At 40.1% G+C, this 15,491-nt stretch overlaps 1 protein-coding gene across 2 annotated transcripts in view; it reads left to right on the top strand.

Moving 5' to 3' along the window:
* Positions 1–15,427, top strand: part of GLRB (glycine receptor beta) — a 74,061-nt gene extending 58,634 nt beyond the window's left edge. For both annotated transcript variants that reach the window (XM_080674267.1, XM_080674268.1), the window contains 2 exons: positions 664–956; positions 13,005–15,427. In XM_080674267.1, coding sequence (XP_080530393.1) covers positions 664–956; positions 13,005–13,301 — 590 coding nt within the window. In that variant the 3' untranslated portion in view covers positions 13,302–15,427. The remainder of the gene's footprint in view (positions 1–663; positions 957–13,004) is intronic.
* The last annotated feature ends 64 nt before the right edge of the window (positions 15,428–15,491 follow it).

Here is a 15,491-nt window from a genome sequence, read left to right as displayed (position 1 = left end):
ATGTCTGGCTCCCAAGGGTACTTTGGAGTTAGCTTTCCATGTACCATTAATATTACATAAAGTAGAATTTCATTCTTTTCTTTAAAACCGGGATCATTTGTTTTCTCTAAAACAGTGGTCGGCAAACTCATTAGTCAACAGAGCGGCAAACCGTGGCTTTAAAATAACCAGGAATATTATCTACTTTGTCTTTTCTATTACATTTTAAAAAAACGTGACCCTTATCAGAAAATTGCTTTATATATTCTATTTTTATTCTGATTTAGCTGTTCATGGGATCAAATTCAACTCTATAACTGTCTAAAATAATGCTAAAGAAATGAAATAAGCTTTGTAGCTTCCTCAGAGATACTATAGAAGAGTTTTAGATAGCTTTAATATTTAAACCAGCTCCAAAATGTGTTTTCATATCTCGGTTTAAATTTCTATTTCTTTGTTTAAAGTACTGAGTATTTACAAACATCCCCAACCACATTTAATAATGCTGACATAAAAAGACTGTATGTATAATTTCTTCTACTCTTTGTGCTTTAAAGGGGCCTGATGAATTGTTCATGGGTCTCTGGAGGTTATTGGAGAGGGAGTTAGTAAAAGAGTAATGATTGCAGGACATTTTTTCACAGGGCTAAATAGCAATTTTAATTCCCACTTCTGTTTCTGTAGGTATCTTTTCAGTACTCAGCTTGGCCTCTGAGTGCACAACCCTTGCTGCTGAACTTCCCAAAGTCTCCTACGTGAAGGCTCTTGATGTATGGCTCATTGCTTGTCTTCTCTTTGGGTTTGCTTCCCTTGTGGAGTATGCTGTTGTCCAGGTGATGCTAAATAACCCCAAACGAGTTGAAGCAGAAAAAGCCAGAATTGCTAAGGCCGAGCAAGCAGAAGGAAAAGGTGGAAATGCGGCTAAAAAGAATACTGTGAATGGTACAGGGACTCCGGTTCACATTAGCACTTTGCAGGTAAGAATGAAATTATCCAACCAGATGATTTCCCCCATCATGGCTCTCTAGTGCCAGGAGAGATATACTGTTCTATGGGTGTAAAGGTTTGATCGAATTGGTATTCACTCATTTTTTCTCATTGATGAAAAGAAACTAAGCACAACATACTTTTCAGAAAACATGTAGGTCACATACTAATTAAGAAAAAAAGTTCAACACCTTATCACATTTTGGTGGACTTTCCACTGAGTTTAATGATGTATCTCTGCTTTGATGGTCACCATCCCAAGTGGAGGTCTTGCCAGAACTACAGACCTCCTTACAAATGTTTCTTATTTGTAAGCTTTAGTGAAAGGCCAGAGGACTGTTGGGGAAGCACCAACCTTATAGTTACAGTGAAGTCTCAGGGAAGCTATGCTCTTGATTAAATCCCCTACATGTTTCCCATCAATTTAGAGAGTTTCACACAGAACATGACAAGTAGGCTACTTATTGGGTGCCTGGCCCATAGGGAAACTAGCACATAGTTTGAGATCTGTCCAGCCTAGGGGTGAGTACCTGGAGAACTGGACAGGTTTAACACTTTCACGTTGTCTTGTACTTGATCATAGGTCTAGGAATAGTGGTTGATGTTTATAGGTTCAGGTTTGATAAATCCTGAAGCAACAGGCTGCTTCATGAATTAGGATAGTGTCCCCAAAGTGTCTCTAATTGATTTCCTCTGGTTGGGAAGACTAATAAACCAGTACGTGATTTCCAATAAGCTTAGCATGGAAAATTCCTCAAGAGACTATTGGTACATTGCATCCTAAAACCTTGAAACTTTTGCTTGCTCTATTTTCTGGCCCCATACTACTCAGTTTGTTGACCACTCCCCTATATTAGACAAATATGCTACATATGTATTTTTATGTACAAAAGCAAGCAAACAATTATTATGTGATGCTGCCTGTAAATTTTTCTTTTTTTGTTAAGTAATTGAACTCACTTTCTGAGACTACAACTAAGACTTCTGCAAATTATTACTTGCTATGTTGCAGGACATTTCCTCAGACCTTATAAGTCTTTAATACCCTAATCATTTTCATGGAGAATAACATTTTCATTAATGCAGAGCTATGATGGCCTTAAAGAAGTAATGTCTTTGCCCAGCTAGTGTGGCTCAGTGGTTGAGTGTCAATTCATGAACCCAGAGGTTACCGGTTCAACTCCCGGTCAGGGCACATGCCCAGGTTGTGGACACGTGGCAACAGACTGATGTATCTCTCTCATCAATGTTTCTATCTCTCTATCTCTCTCCCTTCTTCTCTCTTTAAAATCAATAAAAACATATTTTAAAAAAGAAGTCATGTCTTTGACATATCTTACCTGCCCATTTACATCTCCCAATCTTACCACTTCCTCATATTTCCAGCCAGTTAATCTTCCCACCCTCTAACTTGGATCCCGGTGAAGAGGTCTGGAGATAGAAAGCAAAGATGACCTATAGAGCAGGTGCTTGATTTCCAGTAGTGCCACAATCAGCTCCATTCTCTAGTGTGTGGTGGGGCCTCTGTAACTGCAGAAATTCTCTAGTAACACAGAACACCAATGTGCAGATGAGCTTGGAATCTTAATGCATTCCATGAAATGGGGTATTGAGGGAAGGAGACACATGAGAACCAGATTTTCAGAGTACTGTAGAACATATCAAGATTATTTATGAACATAAATATGAAGAATAAATAGGATCCAGAGTATTAGACTGAGTTATATTATTTTAAATTCAGCTTTTAAGCATTGAAATAATTACCTAATGAATAAAAGTTCAATATGCTTAATAACTTCTCTATTTTAATCCTCTGTGTTTTCAGTTGCTAATAGAAACAGACCTTTCTGGATTCTCAAATTGCTATGACATTTTACTACAAAACTGATAGAGTGTGATGCTTAGAGAGTTTAAACCTTGACCAGAAATTCTAATATCTAGATCTAAATGTAAATTACTCTTATTTCTTACAGGCCAAAATGCAATTTCCAAAATTAATATTGTAACTATGTAATGTTTGTATCATCAGACAGGCTTCAAAATGAGAGTATGTGTCTAAAAATAACTTAGCTCTAATGTAAGCATCAAACTTACAGTAAATGTGTGTAATAAATTTGTAAGATTGTTGCACACTGACACATGAAAAAAAGTATAAAAAAGGAAATTAAACAATTTTTGCCTTTTTAATTTAGTGCTTTTGGTTTCAAAATGTATTTGCTCTAGTGTATTTTGCTTTTGGAACATAAGCTTTTGCTGAGTAATTTCAATCAGATATGTCATTTATTTTTAGACAGAATAACAATATTAATTAATGGGAGCATAACGAAATTTGGGTTGTAGAAAACATTTAATGCTGATTTTTAAAAATTGATTTCAGAAAGGAAGGGAGAGGGAGAGAGAAATAGAAACATCAATGATGAAAGAGAATCATTGATCAGATGCCTCCTGCATGCCTCCCACTGGAGACCAAGCCTACAACCTGGGCATGTGCTCTGAACAGGAATCAAACTGTGACCTTCTGGTTCAGAGTTTGATGCTCCAACACTGTGGCACACCAGCAGGGCTAATGCTGATTTTTTAATAATGCTCTTGCTAAGAAACATAAAAAAATGTAAGAAAGATCAATGACAGAGAGAGAAACCAAGATGGCGGCATAGGTAAGCACCTAAACTGCTGCCTCGCACAACAATTTGAAAACTACAACTAAAAGACAGAACGGACACCATCCAGAACCACAGGAAAGCTGGCTGAGTGAAAATTCTACAACTAGAAGGAAAGAGAAAAGCTCACAGAGAATTGGAGGTACGGCAAAGGGTCTTTGTGCGCGCAGAGAGGAAGGGCGGCTGAGAGCCTGGATGACTTTCTCTGGCGGAAGGGGGAAGGAAGCCCCCGACCGCACTGAACCCCAGTTCCAGGTGAGCCCCTGGGGACCCACGCTCTTGTGGGGGGAATCTGGACTCTCGGGCGGAGACTCCGGAGCCGGGGAAGGCGGAGGACTGAAAGTGCGCGCGCGCAAGCCAGTGTGCACAAAGGCTGCGGAGGTTGCCACAGGCTTTCCCTAGTGGAAGGGAGTCGGAGGTTCCTGACTGCACTGAACCCCGGTTCCAGGCGAGCCCCTAGGGACCCATGCTCTTGTGGGGGGAGTCTGGACTCTCGGGCAGAGACTCAGGAGCCAGGGAAGGTGGAGGTCTGAAGGCGCGCACTTGCGCGCAAGGGTAAGGCTGACAGGAAGCCAAGACTGAGACTCCACCCCATCCAAGCTGAGCACAGAGGCTATTGCAATTTGGCAAGTCTAATCCTATAAGGCTGTCTCCAGCACCGAACTTCTCCCAGCATAGACACAGCTGATCCTTACAGCCAACTGGCCTGGAGATCAATTCTTCCCAGTGATACCAATAACAATCAAGACTTAATTACAACAAGGCTGTACACACAGTCCACAAAGGGGTGCACCAAGAGTGTCCACCTCAGGTTAACTGGGGAGGCAGACCCACTGGGCCATATTGGAAACCTAGCACACAAATCTACCTTACCAACTCAGGGAAGCAATGAAAATGCGGCGTCAAAGAATCAGATCACAAACGAAAGAAATGGAGGAAAACAAACGACTGGATATAGAATTCAAAACCACGGTTATAAGGCTTTTTAAGAATATCCTAGAAAAGGCCGATAAATATAACGAGACCCTCGAAGATATGAAAAAGGACCAACTAGAAATTAAACATACACTGACTGAAATAAAAAATATTATACAGAGACCCAAAAACAGACAAGAGGAACACAAAAATCAAGTCAAAGAATTTAAACACAAAGAAGCAAAAAACACTCAACCGAAAAAGCAAAAAGCAAAAAAAAAAATCCAAATAGTTGAAGATAGTGTAAGAAGACTCTGGGACAACTTCAAGCGTACCAACATCAGAATTATGGGGGTGCCAGAAGAAGAGAGAGAGCAAGATACTGAAAACCTATTGGAAGAAATAATGACCGAAACTTCCCCCACCTGGTGAAAGAAATAGACTTACAAGTCCAGGAAGCGCACAGAACCCCAAACAAAAGGAATCCAAAGAGGACCACACCAAGACACATTATAATTAAAATGCCAAGAGCAATAGACAAAGAGAGAATATTAAAAGCAGCAAGAGAAAAACAGTTAATTACCTACAAGGGAGCACCCATACGACTGTCAGCTGATTTCTCAACAGAAACTATGCAGGCCAGACGGGAGTGGCAAGAAATTTTCAATGTGATGAATAGCAAGAACCTACAACCAAGACTACTCTACCCAGCAAAGCTATCATTCAGAATTGAAGGGAAGATAAAGAGCTTCACAGATAAGAAAAAGCTAAAGGAGTTCATCACCACCAAACCAGTATTATATGAAATGCTGAAAGGTATTCTTTAAGAAGAGGAAGAAGAAAAAAGTAAAGAGAAAAATTATGAACAACAAATACATATCTATCAACAAGCGAACCTAAAAATCAAGTGAATTAAAAACCTGAGGAACAGAATAATCTGGTGAATATAATAGAATCAGGGGCATAGAAAGGGAGTGGACTGATAATTCTCAGGGGGAAAGGGGTATGGGCGGGTTCATGAAGTGACTGGACAAAAATCATACACCTATGGATGAGGACAGTGGGGGGGAGGTAAGGGCAGAAGGTGGGGTGGGAACTGGGTGGAGGGGAGCTATGGGGGGAAAAAGGAGAAATAATTGTAATAATCTGAATAAAGATTTATTAAAAAAAAATAAAAATAAATAAATAAATACAAGAGAAAAAAAAAAGATCAATGATAATTTAACCTAACTTTTAATAAGAAGTTTTCATAATTTCATAATTTTGACTACATACAAAAATATACCATTATCCTATTAAATAAAGAGGGAATATGCTAATTGACCCTCACGCCGTCGCAAAGATGGAGGTGCCCACAGCCATAAGGAGGGAATATGCTAATTGACTACCCTGCCCCTAAAGATGGTGGTGCCCAAAGCCAATAAGGAGGGAATATGCTAATTGACTGCCCCACCCTCAAAGATGGTGATGCCCACAGCTACAAGATGGCGGCGCCTAGTCCCCTCAGCCCCGCTGAGGCGGCAGGCACGCCTGCCTCCGGAGTCCCCCAGCCTTCAGCCCACCAGCCACCCAGGGCCGGCCTGAGGTGCAGACAAGCCTTGGATGGTGGCTGCCCAGCCGCCCAGGGCCAGCAGTGGCAACAGCAGAGGTGTGATGGGGACGTCGCCTTCCCTGATCACCGGGTTGCCTCCCGCCCCTGAGGGCTCCCAGACTGTGAAAGGGGGCAGGCTGGGCTGAGGGGACCCCCACTCCAGTGCATGAATTTTAATGCACTGGGCCTCTAGTTCATTTATAATTGTCTAAGTTTTTCCTCCCAAAATTTTGTACTTCCTCAGTTCCAATATTTTGGTTTCTAATTTGTTCACTCATGTATTTCTTTTTTATTTAATAAGTACAGTTGAGGACCTACTGTTGTCGATATCATCCTGTTCTTAATACCTAGTATATGCTATTTACAACAAAGGTATCCTATCTAATAAAAGAGTAATATGCAAATTGACCATACCTCCCCTACACCCACAAGCCACGCCCACCAATCAATCAGGAGCGAGTATGCAAATTAACCCAACCAAGATGGCTGCAGCCACGGAGCTGCAGCAAACAGGAGGCTTGGGTTTCCCCGGCAATGGAGAAAGCCAAGCTTCCCTGCCCCCCTGCCCAGCCCAGGCCTACACTCAAGGCTACAAAGTTTCAATTATAGAAGATAAATAAATCCCCCCCAAAATGGCAGAAACCACGGTGCTGGAGAGAGCAGGAGGCTTGAGTTGCCCCAGCGATGGAGGAAGCCAAGTTCCCGCAGCCCTGGCCTGCCTTGGCCTCTGCTACAAAGTTTCAATTATAAAAGATAAATAAATCCCAACAAAAATGGCTGCGGCCACGGAGTGAGAAGGAGGCTTGGCTCCTCTCAAGGCTACAAAGTTTCAATTATAGAAGATAAATAAACCCCAGATACCAGAGCCTCCGCTTAGGTCACCGGGGGGCGTGGCCGACCTGCAACCCACCACAGGCCCCTCACCCAGGCCGCCCCATGCCCCAAGGGAACCCCCACCATGATTCGGAACACCCTTCAGGGCAAACCAGCTGGCCCCCACCTGTGTACCAGGCCTCTATCTTATCTAATAAAAGAGTAATATGCAAATTGACTGTCACTCCAAAACACAATAAGGCTGCCCCCATGTGGTCAAAGATTGCTGCCCCCATGTGGACACAAGATGGCCATGACAAGATGGCCAGTAGGGGAGGGCAGTTGCGAGGGACCAGGTCTGCAAGGGAGGGCAGTTGGGGGTGATCAGGCCAGCAGGGGAGGGCAGTTAGGGGTGACCAGGCTGGCAGAGGAGGGAAGTTGGGGGTGACTGGGCCTGCCGGGAAGGGCAGTTGGGGGGGACCAGGCCTGCAGGGGAGGGCAGTTAGGGCAAACAAGCTGGCAGGGGAGCAGTTAGGCATCAATCAGGCTGCAGGGGAATGGTTAGGGGGTGATCAGACTGGCAGGCAGAAGCAGTTAGGAGTGATCAGGAAGGCAAGCAGGCGAGCATTTGGGAGCCAGCAGTCCTGGATTGTGAGAGGGATGTCCAACTGCCCGTTTAAGCCCGATCCTACCTGTATCGGGCCTAAACGGGCATTCAGACATCCCTCGAGGGGTCCCAGATTGGAGAGGGTGTAGGCTGGGCTGAGGGACACACACCCCCATGCACGAATTTTGTGCACGGGGCCTCTAGTTTTGAATAAAAGACAAAAAAGTATTCATGTCTATGGATTTGAATAAATTAATATATAAAAGGTGCTGTTCATGCATGAATAAAATAGTTGTTTCTTTATAGGAATGATGTGTTTTTAAAGTTAAATGCTGATTTAAATTTTCTGTAATATATAGAGTTTATTCATTTTGAGCATATTTTTACCTTCTGTGGAAATAGCATTATCTATCACGTTGAAATTATGCCTAAGTCTTCTGTTCAAGAAACATCATAAAAGGTGATTTGCTATTAATTGTGTATAGACACAGACTGAAAAAGGATCAGAAGGAAAATCTCAGAGGTTAAAATTTGAAGCATTAGGTAGTTTTAAATCTGCTTCATTTTTTTTACTAGAGGCCCAATGCATGAAAATTCATGTACAGGAGGGGGGATCCCTCAACCCGGCCTGCCCCCTCTCACAGTCCAGGAGCCCTCAGGGGCAGGTGGCAACCCAGTGATCAGTAGAAGGTAACGCCCCCATCACAGCTCTGCTGCTGCCACTGCCGGCAGTGCAAGCCTCAGCCGGCCCTGGTTACCTGAGCCTCGGCGGCCCTGGGCAGGTGGGCAGCCTCCATCAGAGGCTTGCCTGCACCTTGGGCCAGCCCTGGGCAGCTGGGGGCTTAGAGGACTGGGGGACTCCAGAGGCAGGTGGGCGGAGCGGCTGGACCCACCTGGGGGTGGGCCCGGCTGTGCTGCGCGCCTGCTGCCCCAGTGGGGCTGATGGGACTGGGCGCCACCATCTTGTGGCTGTGGGCACCGCCATATTTGAGGGCCTGACAGTCAATTAGCATATTCCCTCTTTATTAGATAGGATTTTTTACAGTTTCATTATTATACTACCTCATTTTTGCTACCAGTAATTTTGAGAAGTGACAAGTTTATATGAAAGTGAGACCCAAATGAGAAAATAATGAGAAATTATAAATTGGAGATTAATATAATCAAGATCACTTTTAAGAATGTGTTAATAACTAGGGTTACTGTTTCATTTATAAGCACTTTATTGAGTCCCTCTTCATGTGATAATTGTTTAAAATAGTGTTTATATTATAAACTATTTTAAACTTTTACGTACATATAAATGATACATATGTGTAGAGAGTAATTAAAAAAAAGTTGTCTGTTTAAAATCTCTGATGAAAGAGAAACCAAGATGATGGCATAGGTAAGCACCTAAACTGCTGCCCTGCACAACAATTTCAAAACTACAACTAAAAGATAGAACGGGCCAAAACCAGTTTGGCTCAGTGGATAGAGCGTCAGCCTGTGAACTGAAGGGTCCCGGGTTCGATTCTGGTCAAGGGCATGTACCTTGGTTGTGGGCACATCCCCAGTGGGAGGTGTGCAGGAGGCAGCTGATCGATGTTTCTCTCTCATCGATGTTTCTAGCTCTCTACCCTCTCCCTTCCTCTCTGTAAAATATCAATAAAATATATTAAAAAAAAAAAAGATAGAATGGACACCATCCAGAACCACAGGGAAGCTGGCTGAGTGGAAATTCTACAACTAGAAGGAAAGAGGAAATCTCACGGAGAAGGAGCTGCAAAGAGCTGAGGTACGGAGACATGCGCGCGCAGAGAGGAAGGGCGGCAGAGTGTCTGGCTGGCTTTCTCTGGCGGGAGTGGGAAAGAAGCCCCCGACTGCACTGAACCCCAGTTCCGACTGCACTGAACCTCAGTTCCGGGCGAAACCCTGTGGACCCAGGCTCATACAGGGGAGTTTGGACTGTCAGGTAGAGAGAAAGGCACACAGAGACTCGGAGACACAGGGGAGCCGTGGCGGCAGGGGTCTGGAGGCGCGAGTGTGCACAAAGACTGACTGCGGAAGTTACCACAGGCTATCCCTAGCAGAAGGGAGTGGGAAGCTCCTGATGGCACTGAACCCCAGTTCCGACTGCACTGAACCACAGTTCTGGGTGAGCCCCTGGGGACCCACACTCTTACGGGGGAAATCTGGACTGTAAGGCGGAAACTCGGGAACCGCGGAAGGCAGAGGTCTGGAGACTCGCATGCAAGGGCAGGGTCAATGGGAAGCCAAGACTCTCTGCCCTGCCCTGAGACTCCACCCCTTCCAAGCTGAGCACAGAGGCTTTTGCAATCTGGCAAGGCTAATCCTATAAGGCTGCCTCCAGCACCGAAAATCTCCCAGTGTAGACACAGCTGATCCTCACAGCCAACTGGCCTGCAGGTCAATTCCTCCCAGTGATACCAACAACAATCAAGACTTAACTACAACAAGGCTGTACACAAAGAAGTGCACCAAGAGTGTCCACCTCAGGTTAACTGGGGGAGGCCGACCCAATGGGCCATATAGGAAACCTAGCACACAAAGCTACTCTACCAACTCAGGGAAGCAGTGAAAAATGGGGAGACAAAGAAACAGATCACAAACGAAAGAAATGGAGGAAACAAACGACTGGATATAGAATTCAAAACCATGGTTATAAGGCTCTTCAAGAATTCCTAGAAAAGGCCGATAAATATAACAAGACCCTCGAAGATATGAAAAAGGACCAACTAGAAATTAAACATACACTGACTGAAATAAAAAATATTATACAGAGACCCAACAGCAGACTAGAGGAACGCAAGAATCAAGTCAAAGAATTGAAATACAAAGAAGCAAAAAACACTCAACCAGAAAAGCAAAAAAAAGAAAAAAGAATCCAAAAAGTTGAAGATAGTGTAAGAAGCCTCTGGGACAACTTCAAGCGTACCAACATCGGAATTATGGGGGTGCCAGAAGAAGAGAGAGAGCAAGATACTGAAAACCTATTGGAAGAAATAATGACTGAAGGCTTCCCCCACCCTGTGAAAGAAATAGACTTACAAGTCCAGGAAGTGCACAGAACCCCAAACAAAAGGAATCCAAAGAGGACCACACCAAGACACATCATAATTAAAATGCCAAGAGCAAAAGACAAAGAGAGAATATTAAAAGCAGCAAGAGAAAAACAGCTAATTACCTACAAGGGAGCACTCATACGATTGTTAGCTGATTTCTCAACAGAAACTATGCAGGCCAGACGGGAGTGGCAAGAAATATTCAAAGTGATATTTGAATATAAGCAAGAACCTATAATCAAGACTACTTTACCCAGCAAAGCTATTATTCAGAATGGAAGGTCAGATAAAGAGCTTCACATATAAGAAAAAGCTAAAGGAGTTCATCACCACCAAACCAGTATTATATGAAATGCTGAAAGGTATTCTTTAAGAAGAGGAAGAAGAAAAAAGTAAAGATAAAAATTATGAACAACAAATACATATCTATCAACAAGTGAACCTAAAAATCAAGTGAATTAAAAATCTGAGGAACAGAATAAACTGGTGAATATAATAGAATCAGGGGCATAGAAAGGGAGTGGACTGATAATTCTCAGGGGGAAAGGGGTATGGGGGGTGCAGGAAGAGACTGGACAAAAATCGTACACCTATGGATGAGGACAGTGTGGGCGGAGGTAAGGGCAAATGGTGGGGTGGGAACCGGGTGGAGGGGAGCTATGGGGGGGGGGGAAAGGAGAAACAATTGTAATAATCTGAACAATAAAGATTTATTAAATTAAATAAATAATAAAAAATAAAAATAAATAAAAAATAAATCTCTGATGAAAGTGACAAGATTAGATCAGCCAATTTGTTAATGAATCATGAGCTATTTAAGGAACCTGAGAACTTCTCAGTAGGAAACTTAATCTTATACCTTATTTAGTTGTGTAATATCATTAAAAATTACTTCTGTAGTAGATAGAGGTTCTCTCTACCAACACACACACACACACACACACACACACACACACACACACACACCTCCACTGATTTCAAATACATCTCTGGAAAAGGTTTTTACAAAATAAATAGTTAAAAATGTAGCATAACCAAACTGAAGCTTTTTGGAGTGCTTTTCTATGCTATATGTTAACATTGAAGAAATCATTCTTCTTTTACTGACATGTTTACTATATTTAAATAATATTTCTGAATAAATATTCTATACCTACATTTGAATAAACTATATAGATAAAATTCTAACATCATTAAAATTGCTAGAAGAATCTAAGAATGTTTGTGTAAATATGTTTATGTAAATAAAAATAATTGAAATTTTATTTTATGTAAATAAAAACAATTTGAAGTATTTTTGTGTGACAAGTCCTAATATATAAATTTGGCTTCTTGTTTAGTTATTTACAGATACAAAAGCCACATATAAAATATGATTTACAGTAAATGCATTTCTATAGTAAATACATGTGGCCTTTTTTGTGAAAAATAAAAATAACTGATAAGAAGTCACGCTTTCTAAGTCTAAAGCTAGAGTTCTTCTTTGTTCTGATGAGTGGATCTAAAGTACAGTTAGTGCATCTAAAGCTTTTAGAGTGGAAAATTCTAAAGGGAGAAAGTGTGGGATAGCCACCGTGTCCCAGATTTTGAAGACTGCTTTGATAGCTTGAGGATAACGCAAAGATTTGGTATGTAGAGTCTGTTCTCAATTTGTCTCCAATCAAGGTAATTATGTACTCTTTACAAAAACTCACTGATACATGCTGAGACCTACACATTCCTCAAACAGCCCTGGAAACCTAGACCTTTAAATGTGGTCTTCTGTCTGGAACAGAATAATCTCTGTAGCATACAATCTGGCTAAAATATGCACAATTTCTTCAGGTTCTCTTGAGTGTGGTTTGCTAATTCAACTGTAGTCAACAAGTTAGGAATTACTTTCACTAGCAAAGCTGTGGTTTATGATAGTTGTGACCATCTTTTAGTTCTTATTTGTGAGTGTGGTTTGGAAACAACAATCTGTCTCATTGGGGTGATAAATACCTTTATCATTTATAAATTACCCTATTTGGAAATAGTGTCCACAAGTCAAAGCTTATAAGTACCGGAAGATTTCTGTAATCCATATATTGTAGTAATATGGTCTGTGTTGTGATTAAATATTGGATTTTTATTCATTGGTCTTTCAGTTGAGAACTCAGAAGACTGGGAGCACCTAAGATAAATGTTTATTTGCATTTTGATCCCTTAACATAAAATAACCCATCAAAGTTCATTCCATGACCTAAACCTTGATATACAGGCCACATTTTAGAGTTAAATGTTCAGGCAATCTGATGGTTTAATCAGTTGTCTATTATATCTGATTTTTAAAATATTCTTTTGAAGAGATGTGTTTTATAAATAGAAAACTCTAAATACACTCTGTGTTTAATTTTTATTTCCAGGTTGGTGAGAACAGATGCAAAAAAGTTTGTACTTCTAAGTCTGACCTAAGATCTAATGACTTCAGCATTGTGGGAAGCTTACCAAGAGATTTTGAATTATCCAATTATGACTGCTATGGGAAACCTATCGAAGTCAACAATGGACTTGGGAAATCTCAGGCAAAGAGCAACAAGAAGCCTCCCCCTGCCAAACCCGTTATTCCAACAGCAGCAAAGAGAATTGACCTTTATGCAAGAGCATTGTTTCCTTTCTGCTTCTTGTTCTTCAATGTTATATATTGGTCTGTATATTTATGATACATTTTTTCCCATTTCTATAAAAAAATCCCATTTCATTGTGACCAACCTCACTCATCAATGCCAATCTATGAAAATATATTGCATTTGGATGACATTTGATTGTAAAAAAATGTGGCACCTTAATTTTGAATGGCAGCATGGTCTTGTTACATCTGTGCTCTGAAAATGATGTATATATGTATAGTAAACATATTGCTTTAGGAATAAACGAAGGGTAAGCATACTACATAAAATAAAATTCAAATAATTCTCTGCAGTTAGTGTAAATTGCAAATACTTAAGATAATTCTGATAAAATGACATGCACGCTGAATCCTCTTATGATCACCATTCTAAGATATGTAGTATTTCAAATTTCCTTCCTTGTAACTTTCAGAGAAAGCCGTCATATTCTTGTATAATTTTTGATGGTTTTATCACAGATTAAGCAAAGTTGTATTACATATTGTTTAAACTTTGTAAGTAGAGTTATATCAGCTATAATTATGTGGGCTCTGTGGAGAAATAAAGTTTAGAAACTTACTAATTTGTAAAATCAGCTCATTTTCAAGTGTGTCTGTGTTGTCAAAAGGCCAGATAATAAAACACAGTAATCATTTTTGAAGCAAAGGGAAATCTGGATTTATGTAAATACACTGAATTCTGGCTTCTGATAAGATAAAAATAAAGAATAGATACATTGATTAAATATTTCTGATAAGAGAAATTGTATTTAATCTACATTAAAACCTAAATATATTTTCACGAACTTCATTTTGCTGATACAGAGTATACACAATAATTGTGCCTTACAAAGAGTGACATCTATTTTAAATTGGTATATAGCAAAGGATATGTGATTTTACATCATATTTAAGAAACCAAGAGGAAAATACCCTATTACTGAAGTAATTTGAGTTGAGGTAGCGGGGTTGCGGGGAGCCCATAATCATTTAAGACTTTTAACTTATTTTATTTAAATGCTTAAATAATTTTAAGTAAAATTTAAAAATTTTCTTAATTCATTTATTTTTTCTGCATTTATTTAAATATGATTTTTAAATTTGTCACAAATAATTAAAGATTAGGTAAATACCTTTGTTTATGTTAGGCATGACTTCTCTGTATGTCCTTTTTTGCTAAAAGTCTAGACTACTTAGATTTACTTAGTTCATCTTGTTCCAACCTGAAAATAGGAACTTTGTAGTCTGTAAGACTCCCATTTCCTACTAATATCACAGTACCTTCTTATTTCTCCAAAGCTGAAATTAGAATGATCAGTAATTCACATAACAAATATAAGACCAAATAAATATATTTATTTGGAGAGTTTTGTTTGTATGGTCAATTCTATAATAAAATGTGTTTAAGTATTGTTTATATAAATTGTGATATATAATTTCATGCTATTTTATTGAAGACTTTAATAGTTGTTTGTAATGTTTTCTTACAAACCTGTGTGTTTCTTTGGTGTCGGTTGTTACTTCTCCTCTTTAATTTCTGATTTTATTTATTTGGGTCCTCTTTCTTTTTTTCTTAATGAGTCTGCTTCAAAGATTCGTTCAGCATCTTTTCATAAAACGAGCTCTTGGTTTCATTGATCATTTGTATTGGTTTTTTTGGGTCTATTTCATATATTCCTTCTCTGAACTTTATTATTTCCTTTCTTCTACTCACTTTGGGCTTTGTTTGTTGTTCTTTTTCTAGTTCCTTTAAGCATAAAGTTAGATTGTTTGAGATTTTTCTTATTTCTTGAGGTAGGCCTGTGGTGCTATAAATTTCCCTCTTCATCTGCTTTCACTGTGTCCCACACATTTGGGGTTGTGTTCTCATTTTCATTTGTTGCAAGGTAACTTTTGATTTCTTCCTTAGTAACATGTTATTTATCCTCTGTGTCTTTGTGTGTTTTTTCAGTTTTTTTCCCCCTGTGATTGATTTCTAGTTTCATACAATTGTGGTCAGAAAAGATGCTTAATCTGACTTCACTCTTCTTAAATTTATTGAAACTTGTTTTGTGGCCTTACATGTAGTCTATCCTAGAAAATGTTCCATGTGCACTTGAAAAGAATGTATATCATAGTGTTTTGGGATGAGATGCTCTGAAAATATCAATTAAATCCATGTGATCTAGTGTGTCATTTTAAGGCTGATGTTTCCTTGTTGCTTTTCTGCCTGGAAGATCTATCCATTGATGTCAATGGAGTCGTA

The sequence above is a fragment of the Plecotus auritus genome (assembly GCF_963455305.1).
Source record: "Plecotus auritus genome assembly, chromosome: 6".
In the NCBI taxonomy this organism is placed as follows: Eukaryota; Metazoa; Chordata; class Mammalia; order Chiroptera; family Vespertilionidae; genus Plecotus; species Plecotus auritus.
This window is presented reverse-complemented; position numbering and strand designations above follow the sequence as displayed.